The 19614-nt window shown below is 36.8% G+C and overlaps 1 protein-coding gene across 3 annotated transcripts in view; it reads left to right on the forward strand.

The window, feature by feature from the left end:
- Positions 1-12084: 12084 nt before the first annotated feature.
- Positions 12085-19614, forward strand: part of rxrab (retinoid x receptor, alpha b) — a 47516-nt gene continuing 39986 nt past the window's right edge. For 2 of the 3 annotated variants that reach the window (XR_014531249.1, XM_083527700.1), the window contains exon 1: positions 12085-12367. Coding sequence is in view for 1 of the 3 variants with exons in the window: in XM_083527700.1 (XP_083383826.1) it covers positions 12340-12367 (28 nt within the window). In the remaining 2 variants the exon portion in view is untranslated. The remainder of the gene's footprint in view (positions 12368-19614) is intronic. The other variant, XR_014531250.1, reaches the window with a different exon arrangement.

Raw genomic sequence — 19614 nt, forward strand, 5'->3', positions numbered from 1 at the left:
ATAACAGATATTTATTACAGATTTTACATATTATTAAAAAATGTATATATTTGCTTATGGATGCTTTATGCTCCTAGTAATAATATTTTTGGATTTGTTTTCTGATAAATTGCATTTGCTGTATTTACAGTGCTAAATGAAAAAAAACGCACATATCTGAAAATTGTTCCTTTGAAGAGTTTTTTTGTCATGTCCTTGGCATCACATCATTTCAAATACACTCGGAATCTTATTTTATCAGATGTTTTACAAAAAATTAAAGGCACTTTTCACTAAAACCTTTTTGTCTTCTGTTTTGTGTTATGTTTATGTTTTTAGGTTTTATATAAAGGAAAATATATTTTTATAACAGTACATGCTATTTTCCTATGAATAACTAAGTATATCCTACAATAACATTTCAAGAAATTATTTTCTTATTATTTTTATTGTTGTTGTTATTATTATTGGATGAAGTCTGGTTTGCAAATAATTGAATATTAAAAAATCTAATATGAACAAAAAAGTCCCCTATTTTCATTTTCTTGTTTTAAGGTTTTTAAAGTAGAATTTTGCATTATCTTTTGCTCTTTTCTTTTGTGTGCCTAACTCATCTATTTTCTTGTTGAATACAGGCAGTTGAATTTAGACTGCCTTTGCCTTTGATCCAGCCATATGAAAAGCAGATTTTAAAAAAATGGAAAAAAAACCTAAGAAATATGAGTCGTATGACTCTAAAAAGCCATGGATTATTGCTTCAAGAACAAATAGTCATGTAATTGTAATCATAGTGCTTTTGTTGTTAGCTGTGTAGTACCAGGCACCGTGCATTTCCAAAATAAATATACCATATAATGAGGGATTTGTAGAGGAAATCCCAGTTCTACCCAGCTACACACAGAGAGCTGTTGGAATGTATTTAAAACTATAGTAATTCAATCAAATGAGATAACAGTAAAATCCATGAAGGTATATGTGTCTCTGATGTTTCATTTCAATATTTATATATTTTAATGTATCCAGGTAATATGGTGCATGGTTAATATGTTGAATCTCCCAGCACAAACAAACTGCCACTGTTGGGCCCTTCAAGAAAGGCCCTTAACCACTAACTCTTAACTGCTCAGTAGTATAAATGAGGTAGGTGTAATGTAAGTCACTCTGGATAAGGCGGTCTGCCAAATGCAATAAATGTAAATCTCCGTTTTCAACCACCTTTAAAACATCTTTTCTAAACCACTTCTTGTATGATATTCCCTCACAAGACCTCCTCATCACATGTTAAACACATTACAGACTGATCATAATCACATCACAGTGGACGTTCCTCCCAAAGTTTCAAAACTTGTGAGTGGACAGTCTGGTTAAATTTGATGCATAATTGGGAAGTGAAAGTGCTGCAGTCAGCAACATATTTATGTGCAGGCTAACAGGGAAAAGGGCACAGCTGCCCTCATGACATGTTACTTCATCCACCTTTGTAGTAATGTTCCTAATCTGTATTTATAGATATTTGATTCAGCATAGCAGTGAGTTGGAAATATAATGGGGACTGTAAAACATAAGTTTCAGATTTCACAGCTTCTGCTTTCCATTTTTATTCCATTTCATGATGATCGGTTTTGGGTATTTTGGAAGAAAGGAAACTAAAGTAATGTCATAGTTACTTTACCATTGAATTCTATATTGGATATCTGGAATAAATAACAGATTTATTGTGGTGGATTCGGTAATGTTAGTATGATTTACAGGTAATTACTGAAAATGGGCTTTTCCTGACATTTTGTAAATCTTGACTTGCAATAAAAGCGGAACAGAAGTAGTCTAATGCAGGGGTGTCCAATCTTTTCGACAAAGGGCCGGTGAGGGTACAGGTCTTCATTTCAACCAATCAAAGTTGGAATAAAAACCTGCACCCACACCGACCCTTTGTAGAAAAGATTGGACACGCCTGGTCTAATGTTATCTAGTGTTCTGAATTTCTTTCCACTCAATATTGTAATGTGTCATTATTGCAAAGAAACATTATAGTCAAAATTATATAAATAGGAATTACATGCCAATAAGGTTTCGATACATAAAGTGATTATTTTATATGTACAACATGGCCGTTTGTGGTTATGAATTGAAAGCTTCACAAAGAACATCTACACAGAAAATATAAAACAAATTCCACCAATTGCACTCTTGATATCGGAATGAGATTCCATCAGGAATAAAATAGGATTAAGTAAAGAATTGAAAACCAGGACTCAGCCCTATAAATGTACTTACAGCTAAGCAAAGGCAAGCTAGGCATTCCCATGTGTAAGTAAAATAATTCTAGCATGTAGTCTGGATCATCCAGTTTTTCTGTCCATTGCTATAAAATGACAGCTTGCCATATGGTAAGCAAAACAACTGAGCAGATGATCACACCTGGGGGAATAATAATAAAACAGACAAGCAATGCTTTGTTATTATAAACTATTCATAAATAGTTGTTACCCACATTTCTAGTGTTGGAATAAAGTAAAGGAGATTTGTTTTTTAATATTTTATAAAATGCATATATAAAATCATCAGTCTGAATGTAGCTGACATTGCAGCTGCACGTGTGTTTCTGTGTTTAGAGGTGACTTTGTTCTTCATCCCTCGGGATCTGTGTCAAAGCCACAAGGTCTGTATATGTCTGATCATTTGTCAAAGGAAAAAAAAAAGAAATGTCATATGGCCACAACAAAAAAAATGAAGAGGAGAGACACAGAATTCAATTCACCATGTTATACCTTAGTGTGTTTCTCTTTTTTCATTCTTTTGAATGAAAAAAGTTTATCACAGGAGCAATTCATCAAGGTTGCTAGAAAATGTAAAGAATCTTTCTGCCCACTAGACCATACAAGTAAAATGTCAGTCCACAATCAGCCTACATGTTTTTCCAGCTGTAAGCATAATGAAAATACCCAAAAAATTGCATTCCTGCCTTCTTTTTTTGTGATCACAGAATTTCTTTTTATTATATTCTCTTTGCGTTCTCTGATTCTCAAAACTGATATCTTTACGCCTTTAGAAAATGGATTTAAATGCCGAGATACTGAAATTCAAATACATACAACAGAAGCGTTTGAAATTCAACCGGCGGGTCTGGTGTTGCATGTCCTTCATAAACCCCCCTAGTAATGGATGGATAAAAGACGTTTAGATAGTTAACATTCCTCTGCTTAGATTCTTATCTCAATTATCTGTATGATGAACTGATTTGAAAATCCCTGGTCGTATTTCTGCGTAATGTTTGAGCTCAAGAGGTATAGTGGAGACATGTTTCTTTTCTAAGCATGCAAAACTTCAGAAACTGTGTGTATCTCAGCTGCTTTGGGGCATTTCTCAAATCATCCTTAATATTTGCAAACCAGTAAGTGCATTTCTCAAAATAATGTGTACAAGCAGCACAACACATTGGATTTCTTGCAAAAGCCTGCATTTTTCTCAAAATCCTTAGTTCATCTCTCAAAAGTAAGTATTTGTGTCAGTGAACATCTTATTCCCATGAGAATGCAAAATCTGTTTGTCATTGTTCAGAAACAAAGTCATCAAACTATGGTTTGGATCACAGTTACTAACAATGCACAAAATGTGACTTTCTTCTGTTTGGCATCTATGAATTTCAGCAGCACAAAATAATTTATTTTATTGCATATTTGATTTATATTGATTGCAAAAAAACAGACAAGATTCAGTTAAATTTTAAATTCTTTGTTTTGCTCTGTCTTTATACACTCTCCAATCCACAAGATTCACCTTTGACCTGTTTTAGAGAACTATTTATTATTTATTATTTATTTACTATTTATTGGTTGATCGGATGCTGTTCACTCTCCTTCATTAGTAAAATTCAAGGTTCATCTCAGGGGGAGTGGTGGCTCCAGCGGTTAAGGCGCTGGGTTGCCGATCGGAAGGTCTGGGGTTCAAGCCCCGGTATCGCCAAGCTGCCACTCTTGGGCCCTTGAGCAAGGCCCTTAACCCTCTATGCTCCGGGGGTCCCTTACGAGGGAAATATCAAGGTCCGTGACGTCGGAGTGACGTGGGGCCGCCTTCCTGTGGGCTCACCACCTGCAGGAGGGACCGTAAGGGACGGTGCTGTGAGGATTGGGCAGCAGTCGAAGGCGGGGGCCTGCTTAGACTGCTGCCCCGGCGACCCGAATTACGGATAAGCGGGAGAAAATGAATGAAAGTTTCATCTGCACAATTCATCAAATCAAAATACGAAAAAAAAGTTCAATAGAAATTTTAGATGACAACTGGTTTAACCATTTTGCATTCAATGACTTATGCAATGAACTGATGCCGAGATGTTTGGGGGTTAAGACTATTTAGGTGAAACCAGTATAATATATTTCGATCAACATGACAAACAACTGATAATGTAGGAAACAGCAGACACTTGTACATTATCGTTAAAATGAATGTATTAAAGCATTTGCAACTTGATCAAAGCAACAAGAAATGATATTATGATGTGCACAAATGACTAAATGATGTGGAACAAGTAGTTTTAAGAATTGCTCCAAAGCAACTGAGAAAAGCTGTGAAGGTTTATGAGATCCAAATTTGACTTTTATTTTAGAGAACTAGTTGATTATTGGTTGATCTAATGCCTTACAAATTAGTGACATTCAAGATTCCTCTGCACAGTTTATCAATTCAAGGCACATTTACAAAGAAAAATGTATTCGAAATATGAAGAAGACAAGTTTAACAGATATGGTCAGATATGACGAATAGTTTAACTATTTTGCATCCAATGAATTTGCAATGCAATTAACTGATTCCTAGATGTTTTGGAAGTTAAGAATATTCCGATGAAAATCAGTATCATGTCTTTGGATCAACAAACAATTGATAATGTGGGAAACAGTAGACAATTGTACACAATCTGAACGAATGTACGAAACCATTTGCAATTTGTTCTAAGCAACAAGAAATTTCTTTTTAGCGACAACATGACCTGCAGGTTGAACAAATAGTTTTGAGAATTCCATTTCTGATCTGAGAAACGCTCGAAAGCAACTGAGGAAAAACTGTAAATGTTCACTTAAATAAGAAGACATGGTGCAGGGAGCAGGGGAAGGTGACGAGGGGCTACACGAGGCTCTCGGCTTTATGACCGCAGGGTTCCTAAGGGATGACCCGACTCTGACCCATGCTCCGGTGAAGTTCGCCTCACCATGCTCTGGCTCCAAACTATTACAAAATGGCAGGATCTCAGCAAAGGGGTCTGCTGAGGGAGCCTGTGAGGTACAACACACATTCTGACATGTTTTTCTACTTTTGCCAGGTTTTAACAATAAAAAATGTCCTCATTTTAAACAGATCTATATGTATATGTAAGTGTTTAGTGTAATTATTTTTCTGTAATGTGGGATCATGGGAATTATTAAATAAATTGCATAACACATTAAATGGTAAAAAAGATAACCTTGAGTGAACCACATTAGTGAAGGAAATTAGTTGTTTTTTGAGGATTTTTTTAAGAATGTGATGCAGACAAATGCGATAAATAAAAGCTACACAAAGCGTAATTACTGTACAAAGGCATGTGATTCACACACAGCTTGTATGCTTCTCAGTCTACAATTATATCCTGGACAAAGCAAAGGCAAAAGTGCTTTAGAATATTTTATATTTCTGAATAAAGCGTTTCTTAGGATTTTTCCGAATCTTTGTAGTGAGCTCCCTTGTTTAGACCAGCCGGGTTGTTTGGTTTGTACTCTGTCTTCCTAAAACGACTCTTTCACACCACAGACTTGGCCGAAGCAATGTAGAGCCAGGTGGTTTCCTACACACTCGATCCATATGGTGCCCTTTGGTTTGCTCCACCACTACTCCATTTTTTTTTCTCTCACACACTCTGACTCTCGCTCATTCTCCGTTCTCCTCTGATGAGTGTGTTGACATTCAGTGAAAAGGCTGACTGCTGACAGCTCTTTGAGCAGAAGCAGACTATTGTTTTGAAAGCAGTGAATCCAGAATGAATGAGGAAGTGTGTGAGAGAAAGAGAGAGCGAGAGAGAGAGAGAGAGAGAGAGAGAGAGAGAGAGAGAGAGAGAGAGAGAGAGAGAGAAAGCGAGAGAGAAAGCAAGAGAGAGAGAGAGAGAGAGAGAGAGAGAGAGAGAGAGTGAGAGAAAGCGAGAGAGAGAGAGAGAGAGAGAGAGAGAGAGAGAGAGAGAGAGAGAGAGAGAGAGAGAGAGAGAGAGAGAGAGAGTGAGAGAAAGCGAGAGAGAGAAGCAACAACATTAATGAAAAGCAGATGTGCCAGCAAGTGTTTGTGCTCAGAGCCAGACCCTCTGGTTTTGTGTGTGTGTGTGTGTGTGTGTGTGTGTGTGTGTGTGTGTGTGTGTGTGTGTGTGTGTGTGTGTGTGTGTGTGTGTGTGTGAGAGAGAGAGAGAGAGAGAGAGAGAGAGAGAGAGAGAGAGAGAGAGAAAGAGAAAGAGAACGAGAGAGAGAGAGAGACTGCACACATGTTTGTGTTCGCATTTGCATCCTTCTCATCTCATAACTGCTGGTTGCCGTGCGTCTCTCGGCGTCTGATGGAGCAGTGCAGGGTGCATTGAGCCTGGGGAGTTTACTGCGAGTTGACCATCTGGAAGAGCTGGTGGACATACAAACTAAGAGTGTGTGTGTGTGTGTGTGTGTGTGTGTGTGTGTGTGTGTGTGTGTGTGTGTGTGTGTGTGTGTGTGTGTGTGTGTGTGTGTGTGTGTGTGTGTGTGTGCCAGCTATCTGAGGCTGTGGAAAACCCAGGCATACTTCAGAGTAACGTTATACACACTTCTCTATTCTTCTTCACTTCTCTGGAGCAAAAATACTGTCAGTCATATGCAGAAAATGCATCTCAAATGTGTGTTTTTTTTTTTTTTTTATAATGTAAGCCTTTAGAGACTTATATAGTATCCTAAGGTTTTCTTTTCGGGGTTAAGAACCCATAAAAAAAAAGTGATTCCATTCCACCTCCATGTCACAACGTCCGTGTCACTCCTGTGCTGAAAACCAGATCATATCTACTATTAGATGTTGCCTTTCCAGTGATGAAATGGGGAATTGGGGACAGAGCAGCAGATGGGTTTCAGTCAGTAACTGTACACCTACAGTGACTATATCTAGGTGCTGCCTGATATAATAATAGGGAAAATAGGGCATGTAAAAAAAGCAGATAAAACCGTACGTCCGTCAACTAGCACCTGACTGCAAATCATGTAGATAAATTTGCAAGCTATTGCAATATTCTTTTTATATATGGATGTTCTTTCCTCTGCTAAGAAATAAAATGTGGATACTTGAATTATTGGCAGCATAAAGAGGAATTCTTTTGACCAGTATTGTGAGACTCGGCACAGCGGGTCTTGAACACAGCATGGTACTTGAATGTGGACTTGGGGCTCAGTAAGTGTTATTGAATTCATCTGCAGCTTGTTATCTCTGCTCTCTGAACCGTTTTGTCGCAAAGTTTGATTTTATTTTTTAAAATCGGTCTTCTCAAAGCTTGAAAAGAACTAAAATACTATGTTTAAATAGTGTCTTCTTTCTGTATCACTCTGTCTGTGTGTGTGGGTGTGTGAGTGTGTGTCCAGTGGAAAACTGGTTTAATGAGCTGTGCACTGGGGGGCATTCCCTTGTTTCCTTGAAGTAGAAGGAAGTGTGGAGATTTATGACATGGCTGATTGCCCCTCTCTTTCCTCCACGGTGGCTGACCAGCAGAAAGGCAGAAAGAAAGTGAGACGCACTAAATCACAGTCGGCGAGCTGCTGCACTTGGTGTTGATCCCTGAGAGATCAATCACAAAGTCATATCTCAATTTGTCTCTATGACACTCTGCCCTGCAGCCAAGGCTGCGCTCCTCTTTATCACCTGCCGGACACTGGGCTTTGATGGAAGTCCGACTCGCTCCATTTGATCAAGGAGATTAAAGTTGGATGATTCTGTGTCAAAATATGATTTCAGCATGTATAAAAAAAACTTGAAATCAGATGCACAAAAAAAGCAATTTCATGAAAAGTCACTCTCAATAAATGCAAATTCTGGGATGCCAGTGACCTGTGATCTGATTTCTTGTTTCCTTTAAAAATTGCTCGATTTTTATTTTATTTTTTTTGTATTTTAATATTTCCTATATGTGTACATACTGGAAAAATCATATACAATCAATAATGAACAGCATGTAGCTTAATGATTATAAAGTTTAAGGATGTTTAGACCCTGTGCTTATAAAAAAAAAAAAAAAAAAAAAAAAAACTAAGTGAACAATACATCCATAACCCTTTAACCTTTATACATTTATACAAATTGAGTCATGTGGAAAGTTACACATTTTTAGATCAGACTCTATATAAAGCTTGTTACCTAATTTTAAGTGTGATGCCATTTAGGTCTATTTATATACATAGAAGAAGCTTTGAAGCATTTTTTCCAATTTGTACCCACATGTCTGTCTGACAAACAATGACCAAAATATGAGCATCTTTTTTTTTTTTTACATTTAAAGGTTTTTATTATTATTATTATTATTATTATTATTATTATTATTATTATTATTATTATTATTATTAATATTAATGTATGCTCATGTTTAAAACCAATACCAGGTGTTGAAATGTATATAATGTAAATGTAATGCATCCATGCTGTTTTGCAAATCCTTGACTGTATCTCTTTTTTATAATAACACTCCAACTAATCCTGACATATCTCCTGCCTATCAGAGGATTATCAAAGGTCAAAGTCAACACAAGACTGTTACTCTGCGTGCTTCATTTATCTCTCTTTGTCACACCTCACACAGACACACACACACACACACACCCCACTGTGTAGGAGTTAACAGAAGATGCTGACCTCTGGGCCACTTGCGGTTCCTGATCCACAGTGAGGAATGTGAACCTAAGACCTCAACTGACTAAACGCAGCTTTCATAGCATATGTGCAGAAGCATCGTATAACGCCTGGTTTTTATGAGCCTTATGAATGCTGGATGCAAAATTGTTTATGTTTCAGGGTCAGGACTAAATAAATTGGTCACAGCTCAATGTTCATAAGGATTTGACATTTGAGTGTTTAACTTAACTGCATTAAGCTTTGAGAATACATTAAGATAGTAGCAGAGAACATCACCTTGCCATTAGGTGAGGGAACTTCAATTGAGCAGGGCTTGCCGTTACGGCAGATCGTTCTCTTTAGAGGATGCCATTTGAAAATTGAGGCTGGGCTACAAGCCGTACAGACGGTTGTTCTAACCTCTGACTCTATCCTCATTCTTTTTTCAGCCTCAGTTTTTTCAGTCAATGTGCTGCTCAGTGTTGCAGAGATCTAAAATTATCTTTACTTTCCCATCAAAATCCTCCCTCTGGCATCGCAAATTCCAATTTGCTCTCAATTAACACTGGGTTTGGTTAAATAAGTATTATTTGGGACAGACTAATTAGGGGAGAAAAAAAAATCAATCTATGAGACTGAATGGGTTTCTTTTTTTTTTTTCATACTGCAGAATAGGGAAAATAAATGGTAAATTATACTTGAATAATGTTTAACAATATAATATAATATTACATCACTCTATCTTTAAACCTATTTTTAAAATTCACAACAAAAAGAAAAAAGAAACAACTCAATAGATTTAATGCAAAATCTGCTTGTTTATTTTTATTTAATTTTTTATGAAAAAAAAAAAACGTTTCTCACTGTAAGGGATGCACTTTTGTTGTACTGTTTTTAGACAGTATTTAATCACCCCCCTTTTTTTTTTTTTTTTGTTCTAGAAAATATAGTGACCTCTGCATATACTTTTTGTAAATTTTTTATAGTTCCATATAATCATTGGCTCATATGTGCACCATTGTCTTTTTAAAATTATTGAACATTCTATAAAGAAATTATTATGCAAAAGCTAATATCAATCCATCATTTCCTTAAACTTTATCAACATAAATTTCATAGTTGAAAAGTGACCTAATTATGTTCAATAAAGCAAACCGACTTGTGCAGAAAACTTGCCTTTGCAAAATACATTTTAATCACAAAAAATCAATTTGATTGAAATGAGACTTTAGAAAAACAAACTGAACAAAGCTATTATTTTAAAATTTTATTCATTACATTATGTGTATAATGAGCTGGAAGAAAGTAAGTAGCTGTAGCCTATGATTGATATCAACCCCATTTAAAATGATTTAATTTAAATCCTCAGCAAAAAGTCCCACAAGTAGTAATAGATTATACATTCTTACAATGTCAAACCTACAAGGGGAATGTACAAAGAGAGGGCAAGCAGCTCCTGTCCTAATTGCACAAAGATATTACAGGGACATTAATGAGATAATGGCTGCTTGAATGAAATGAATTGCTCCTCTGAGTTTTATAATGCCCACATTAATAAGGATCTCGTGTAGCGGTGTGAGAAGTCTGTGTGGCAGAGCATAAAACAGTTCGTCTTCAATTGAGATATAGCTCAAAGCTCATTGGTATTCTGTAAGATTCTTTCTTTTCCCATCACTATATCCCCCTTTTTCTGTCTCTGTCCCTTCCCTCTGTCTCTCTCCTGTCACTCTTTCCTCGTCAGTCTTTCTTTTTTCTATATTTCTATAGCTGTATTTTGTCTATTCATACATGCCAGGCTGGGAAGGCAAAGATAAGCAGATGACTTTATCATGTGTTTTTAATTAAAGGCGAATAATTGTGTTTATCTTGAAGGCACAAGTGCAAAACACTTGGAAAAAAGCTGCTTTATGCATTTCTACATTATGTCATTATAAAATTGGAATTTACAACCCTCACTTACTTAATAACTGTATTACAGCTGTTACAAGTTCCATAAATTATGGGTCACCAGAAAACATTTAGCAGAAGAGACTCAAATGTCAAAATACAATGGAGAGAGAGAGAGAGAGAGAGAGAGAGAGAGAGAGAGAGAGAGAGAGAGAGAGAGAGAGAGAGAGAGATTAAAAACTATTTCTAAAACTATATATATATATATATATATATATATTTTTTTTTTTTTTTTTTTCAATCTCTCTCTCTCTCTCTCTCTCTCTCCTATCTATCTATCTATCTATCTATCTATCTATCTATCTATCTATCTATCTATCTATCTATCTATCTATCTATCTATCTATCTATCTATCTATCTATCTATCTATATATATACTTTTGTTTTGATAGATAGATAGATAGATAGATAGATAGATAGATAGATAGATAGATAGATAGATAGATAGATAGATAGATAGATAGATAGATAGATAGATAGATAGATAGATAGATAGATAGATAGATAGTATTATAATTATCCTTTTTCAACAAATGTGTAAATTGAAAATATTGCCATAGTATAAGATGATTTAATGATAACAATAACAGCATCTCATGTCATTCGTTTACAGGAAAATAATCAATCGGGGGGGGAAAAGAAATCAATATCGCAAGACCCATTCTGTTTTAAAGTATCATGGCTGTGACTGAGCTGTAGCTATTGCAATGACAGCAAGTTTGATATTGCTTTTATACAATAGATTTATAAATAAGTAATATATATATATATATATATATATATATATATGTTTTTTTATATACTAGTAAATTTATATTTCTTGCTCCATCAAGGGAATTAATTCTTGTTGCCAATGTCAGGAGACAACTGACTGAGACCACTTCTAGAAATTAATTTTATAGAGTGAACTGAATTGCTATATATATATATTTTTTTTTTTTAATGCACTAATGCACATTTCTTTCTGGAAATTAGTTCAACCGTCACATTATTTAGTAAATAAATAGGTTTTCTGTATTACTGCAATTATATTATTATTGCATATAGTTGATTATTGCAATTGTGTGTCCTACCCATGCCTATACACTCCTGTCAGCCAAACAATGAGGAATTATCAGTGATCTTTTAGTGGCTTTAATGACCTCATGTGTTTACTTTCTTACCGGACTGAATTGACTCATTGTCAGTGCGACTGTAAGGTTTGCTCGGCGTCACTGCGCCTGCTCGGATCGCCCTCGGAGTCCCCCCTGAGAGGGGCCCCACGTGTGTGTGTGTGTGTGTGTGTGTGTGTGTGTGTGTGTGTGTGTGTGTGTGTGTGTGTGTGTGCAAGCAAAGAGCCGAGATACGGAGCCGCGCGCGCTGTAGTAGCGTTCACTTTAGTCCCGTTCATAGGCGCGCGCGCAGACGGCGGAGTCTATACACGCACGCACGCACGCGCGCACGCATGCACGCACTCACAAACACAGTCGCTGTGATTCTTGCTGGATCTTTAATTGCAAACTCGTCCAGAAAAAAATCTCCGGAGTAGCAAAGAGCAGTAATTTTCACTGCAGCTGGCATGAGCTAATATGGAAACCAAACCTTTCTTGTCGCTAGGTAAGTTTTGCGTTTAGGTGTGTGTGTGTGTGTGTGTGTGTGTGTGTGTGTGTGTGTGATGTGCTTTCCTTGTTTTCTCCTCACTCAGAGGCAACAGTCATCATGCTGAATTCATCAGCCTCTGGATTGTAGGTGTGCTTTTCCATTACAAACATCTGGATACAAACTAACATCTGGATACAAACTAACACTAAAATCATGATTAACTTCATTCAGCTAAAAAACCCTTGGAAATGCACTTGGCTTGAAGTATGTTTTACTAGTTTCAGTTTACTGTCATATGTTGAGGTTGAGTCACTTTGCTGCATTTGGTGCACATCTGGGCTTTGTCCCAAACTGCTTACTCGTCCCAATGCCTAACTAGTGTACTAAGTCCAGTACTTCCCTCCCCTGTTTTTCCAGAAGGAGCTCTTAAATGTTAAAAAAAAAAAAAAAAAAAAAACTTGCTGTCTTCTTTCTATACACATCCAGATGGATCTTAAAGACTTCAAGTCACCCTTTTGAGGCACACTTTCATTTCTCCAGCCTTAAGTCTTGCTTATGAGAAATGGTCTAGATGTCGGAACATATCATGGAAAGGTTAAAGGTGTGGAGGTTTTCAGGATGTCTGTGCTGCTGTGCTGTGTTCAGGATTATCCAGTTCCTCTGCATGGCTCGTAAGAACTTCCCAGACCTTCAGATATTCCTCATTATCAATATGCAGCCATTATTCGCTAACTACAGTGAATTTAATGGAGAGTGAGCAATCCGAGTCCAGAGTCGTGTATAGGTTTCTGGCTGTTTAAAAGGTTAAGCTATTAATCTTTGAAGCGGTGTCCAACTCGCATACTTCCGTGCTCAACAATAGGCCGTGGGGAGCATATGTGGTTTGGAACGTGGCCAGAAATCCTTTCGAGTCTATAATCAGCAGACCTTGTTCTTATATTAGATCTGAACCCCTGAAGCTCCCCCGGTGTGCAGTAGATGAAACCATGAAAACGCCTTCTCGTGCCTAAGTGTGGAATTTAGGGTAATAATACAAGTATTACACAATGGTGTGCTGAGAAGCTCCAGGAAGATGGTAAAAATGTTTTTTGACACTCTGTGCTGGCAAAATTTTCCCTCGTTTTTTTGAGGCTCGCTTTGTCCATTACGACAAAGCGACAGTAGCATCCATGGTGCGTGTTCCTGCTTTGTACCCTGACTAGGATGCCAAGATTGCTGAATGAATGATGATATTGTGTGGTACATAGGTTTAGTCCACTTCTGTCACTCTGTAATCAGTGTAATGGAGACTAATCACTATACCCTTAGGTACATCTTGGGAACTTCCCATCCGCTTGGCCTTAGGGGTGACCTTCCGACGTGAGCAGCGACTCCCAAGTCCACGGGTGTCAGAGGGAGGCATTGAGTGTCTTTGTTGGACGTTCCGAGGTGTTCAGGACCACCCCAATAAAAGAGGACCAGTTGGGTTTACAGCGCTGTGGTTTAGTAGGTCTGAGGAGGTGATTGGTGCCTTTGTGAATGTCTGCAGCTGTCAGTTTTATTAGGGAGCCTTTAAAGGGAAAGTTAATTGCTTATAGTGACAGCAGCTCACAGACACCCTCCAGCCACTGTCTGGCTCCGAATCAAAGGCAGCCTGGGCTCCATTCTAGACGTTCAGAAGGGCCAAATTGCACTTAAGAAAGACAACACACACATTTGGTAGGAGGGATAAGAAAGCCTAAGTCTTAAGTTTTGCTTCCCTTTTGCACAAACTCTTGTCTGAGTCCGTTCTAATATAACACAAGAGCCAGACGATAGGTTCAAGACGTTATCTTCCGTATGATATTCCCTAAAGCCCTAGTCGTTAATGATTTGCTCTGTGTACTGTATGCACTGATTCATTGATAACAGCTCGCGTTGCCCCTTGTACTATGGACCGTGCCATTTCCCTGCTCTTGTTATGTAGCCTTCGGGCTGACGCTATCCACGGATCTCTGAGTGACCCTGAACGCTGCGACTCCAAACTCTGAGCCACTTTTGCAAGTCATGACTGTCACAAGACTTTATTAAAAGGTCGGGTATGAATCGGCCGCTTCGGTGCTTCCCCTTTTCCACTTGTGCAGTGGATTAGACGTATTTGATCTCCGGTATTTGATCTCCGCTGTCTCATTTACTTCAAGCTCATGGATTTGGCATTTGCAGCCTGGCTTTGAGACAGAGCGACAGAATGTGTCATGCTGCTCTCATCTGCTCTCATCTGCTCCATCTCATTTTATGAGAGTAAACACCCAGTTGCGTGTGTGTGTGTGTGTGTGTGTGAGGGGGGGGGGGGGGGGCATGCTGAACAGGATTTTCTCTTTACCATCCAGGCCGCACTAATGCTTTGCCTGGTGTGCGCAGGGTCACGGACGCCGTAATGGGGCCTAATATGTCTGTGGCTACTTTGAAGACATTGTAACGAGGAGGGCAGTTGTGTAATTACCAGGTGCAAAGTTGGGGGGTTAAATTCTCTGTTGGTGTAGTAGGAAGTAAACTTGACCTTTGAACAAGTACAAGTACAAGCCATGGGATTGAGTTTATTTTTAAAAGGGGGGTTTACTTGTGTTGCAGGTTCACATCAGGCTTATTTTAAAGACGTGACAGAATAGTTATGGAAGCTGTATTTTTCAATTATCAGCCAATAATGATATTATAAACCTGTTCTCATTGTTTATTGCTTGTTTTCAATGGAATCAGTTTTCCGACGAGTATTCCTGTACTGAGGAAAGCAAAAATAGCCTATTGACTCAAAAGGGCAGTATTGACTTCATCAATAAATATTTCAAGGTGAAATCCACACCATAGCGAAGGTCTGGAGATATAAAGAAGCTATTTGTATGCGATATTATCCTACTTTCCAATATGAGAAATGCCATCTAAAGACACAATTCACACTTTTATTCACACCTACCCATTCCAACATGTTTATAGCCTGTCGAAGGAAACCAGAGAACCCAGAGGAAACCAGTGCAAGACACACAGAGAAGGACATAAACAGAAACTGCATACAGACTTTGTGTTAATAACGCACAATCAGAGCCACAGAATTATGTTTGTAACGCAAAGTTGCAATTTGTTCTTATTTCTGAACGAGTACTGAGATTTAGTGCTAATTGCTTTTTTGAATGCAAAAATTTTTATATTAATGTCATGTATTTATTTTTTAAATTTTTGATGCCCTTTAAAGTTTTGCTTCAACACCTCTTTTATTTAAATTTTTTATTTGAAGTAAGCGTTCTGTTTCCTGTGAACACTCTGTTGCATGAAAGCGTGGCAGTTGGTAGCCCGAGATAAGATCAGTCAGAGATCACGATATCCTTAAAGCTGTGCATATCTTCAAGGCTGAGTGCATTAAATTATACACACAAATTCCCAAATACAATAATGACCACCTCGATCTAGTGCTCAAGTGCTACGAGACCCGTTGTGATGTGCTTGGTTACGATCCTGTTTATTGATCCCTTTCTGTGTTAAATCTGCACATGAAAGTGCAATCACAGCTGTTTGTTCAATATATATAAAAACACACTTGTTTTTAGCAAAATACATTGACATGCCAAAGAATGTGAAACTTTTTTTTCAATTGCTCTGAGCATTCAATGGTAATATGTGTTCAGCCCTATAGACATGGGCACCGAGCCAAAAAAAGGGAACATTTTGCTCGTACAAACTGCAGAGACAAGATGGCTCTGTGAAGATAGACATTTACAAGGATGATTGAGTAATACAAATAACCGTCAGTGTAGGAAAGTATGAAAAGTATGCTGTTTTGTAGTTCTGGCTGATTTGTTCGAATGGGGCTTAAAAACAACTTTTGGACCTGCTGAGGTTTTCATGGGAGTCCAGTTCAGTGCTATTTATTTAGATTTACAGTTATGGCACTTGGTAGACTCCCTTTTCCAAAGTAACTTAGTTATCTTATTTATATAACTGAGCAGTTGGAGGTCAAGAGCCTTGCTGAAGGGCTCAGTAGTGGCAGCTTGGTGCTGATGGGATTTGAACACATGATCCTCTGATCAGAAATCTCAAGTGCTAAGCAAAATAGCAAAAGTAGATATCAAAATAATGATTTAAATAATTGTGGTACCAGTGTGTGTGTGTGTGTGTGTGTGTGTGTGTGTGTGTGTGTGTGTGTGTGTGTGTGTGTGTGTGTGTGTGTGTGTATATGTATGTATGTATACAAACTTTTGCAGATACGAACAAACCTGAGGAGAGCCGCCGCGAGCTTGTTAACCGTAACAAGTCTACATGATGCACACTAGGCTCGGGCCAATCAATTTTTTAAGTGAATTTTTTTATTTATTCATTTGTATTATTTTTTTTTTTATTACAAAATATTGTATACAGTATTTCGATTATTTCGATTTGTTTTAGTACATTTTAAGATATACCTTTATTCGTCCCACAGTGTGGAAATTTCTTAATTTTATTGTTCATTTTAAAGTATTTATAGCTCTTACATCATTAAAAGTTATGCGTAGTCAATAACAAACATGGCAACAACTTGCGAACAAATTCATGGTACGAATGGTCATTCAGAACGTAACTCGGTCGTAAGGTGTGAAGTGTCTGTGTGTGTGTGTGTGTGTGTGTGTGTGTGTGTGTGTGTGTGTGTGTGTGTGTATATGTATATATATATATATATATATATATGTGTGTGTGTGTGTGTGTGTGTGTGTGTGTGTGTGTGTGTGTGTGTGTGTGTGTGTGTGTGTGTGTGTGTGTGTGTATAAATTGTGCCTTGAATAGCAAAGGAAAATTATTTTTGTGATCCACGTAGGACAAATAACAAAAACGCACTTATATTCACTTTTAGTTGTTTTTCATGGGGAGTTGTAGAAGTACATCAATATGAAAAGACCATTGCATTATATAAAGATTTATCATTATTAACAAGGTTTTATTCTCATAAATTATAACGTCTTTGCGTTCTTATAGTAGCGAAATTTGTTCTATTTTATACTATTTTGTTCTTTTTTAACAGACTTGCTATTAAATGTCTTGCCAATGCAATAAAAAATGTGATGTTCTTGTATTTCTGAAAACACGTGTAATAAATCTGCGGCTTAAAATGTGATTCAAGTTGAAGCAATTTTTTTTTCAGTGTTGGAGGGATTTGCCAAACCAGTCCAAAACGTTGTACTGGGTTTGTCCTTATATACGTTTATAATATTGTTTTTTAAATCAAATGTTATTTTGTGGAAACGGCAGTTTGTGGTTTAAATTTTCGCTGAGGTTTGTTAAAAGTGAATCTTTGACAAAACGAACGATTTTATTAGAGGTGCTAATATACAGCATGACTGCACAGTCATTTACTTCTAAAAATACATTCTTGCAGTGTTTGTTATCTCTGTTTTCATCACATGCATTAACATTTCTGCAACTGTTTCAGCAGTAATGCAATGTGGATGTGAGTGTACAGTATATGACTAAAAATAAAACATAGATCAAATGTAGATTTTTTATGGTCATTGATCATTGAGATATGATCAAATCAAATCACCAATAGGAAAGAAAGACCTATATATATATATATATATATATATATATATATATATATATATATATTATATATATATATTTATTTATATATATTTATATATATTTATTTATTTATTTTATGTGTTTCTTTTGATGTGTTCTTGTGCCAACTTATTCCAGATATGTGTAATATCCTAATACACTATGTGTAATAGTATAATATGTGTAATAAGATAATGTGCATAGATTAAGCACATCCTGTAAACTGGATTAACATTCCACCCACTACTAGTTCAGCATGTTTAAGTGCTGTATGGTAGAGTCATATTCAATACGCGGATGCTTCTAGCAGCACACTAAAGTACACTATAAAGATGTTCCACTAGATTTTGGAGTGTGCTTGTGGAGATTTGTGCTCATTCAGCCGCAAGAGTGTTAGTAAAGTCAGGTACTGATGTAGGTGAGGTGACGAGGCCTGGGGTGCCATCAGCATTCAGATTCATCCCAAAGGTGTTTAGTAGGGCTGATGTCAGAGCTCTATAGCAGTCCATCAAAAATCTTCCACACCAAACCATGAAAAGCTGATCTTCATGGAGCTAGCTTTGTGCACAGGTACATTGTCATGCTGGAACAGATTTGGGTCTCCTAGTTCAAGCGAAGGAAAATTTAATACTACCACATCCAAAGACATCATAAACAATTGTGTGCCTCCAAATTTGGGGTACATTTGTGTGTTTTCATATTTTGGAAGAACCACATATCGCTAAAATTTGTAGGTGTCCAGCTTGGTTTTTATTTACATATTAATTTTCACTGTGAAAGAAAATCTAAATATAAATTTATATATATATATATATATATATATATATATATATATATATATATATATATATATATATAAAAGAAGTTCACACCTATTTGCGTATATGTCATACATACTTACATATATATATATATATATATATATATATATATATATATATATATATATATATATATATATATATATATATATATATATATGTGTGTGTGTGTGTGTGTGTGTATATGTGTGTGTGTGTGTGTGTGTGTGTGTGTGTGTGTTTTTGCGTTTTGTGAACAGTCTGTATATTAAATGTGCAGTGAAGAACGAGTCACTAGTCTGTATTTACCTCTGAATTTATTTCAGATTTTTCTGTGCTGTGAAGCCTTGTTTAATAACTATTTGTTCAAAGAAAACAGCTCCAGTCTGCATGTAATAATCTAATTACTGGAGCATGATGCATGTGTGGTTGTTTCAGCGAGTGTTGGGGGAAAAAGCACATTAAAACTAATGAAACTCCTTTATTAAAAAAAATCGAAACAAAAAAACAATAAAAGGATATATTGTTTTGCAGCTTAAATGTTCGAATGGGAAAATTTTATTCATCTCAATTTATCATTTTCAAGATCAACCTCTTTAATGCCGCATCCATCGCCCTTATAAACTGCGACATATCAGCAAAACATCCTCGAATATCTTACTGCGTTATTGACATGCAGGGTTCATATGCCTCATTTATAATGGTGCAATTGCGAGAAATATTTTCTCCTCCTCCCCAGTCTAATCCGTTTAGACGATTGCATTTGATAGATGTGACAGGCAGAGAAGAGACTGTGCAGTTCCTTCATGAAAAACTATTTGTGGTTCATTCCTGTGATGAATGTCACAATATTGACTTGACATGTGTTGCTGGCATGCTGTGTGTATGCATGGGGGGGGTGTGTGTGTGTGTGTGTGTGTG

The sequence above is a fragment of the Silurus aristotelis genome (assembly GCF_946808225.1).
Source record: "Silurus aristotelis genome assembly, chromosome: 23".
Lineage (NCBI taxonomy): Eukaryota > Metazoa > Chordata > Actinopteri > Siluriformes > Siluridae > Silurus > Silurus aristotelis.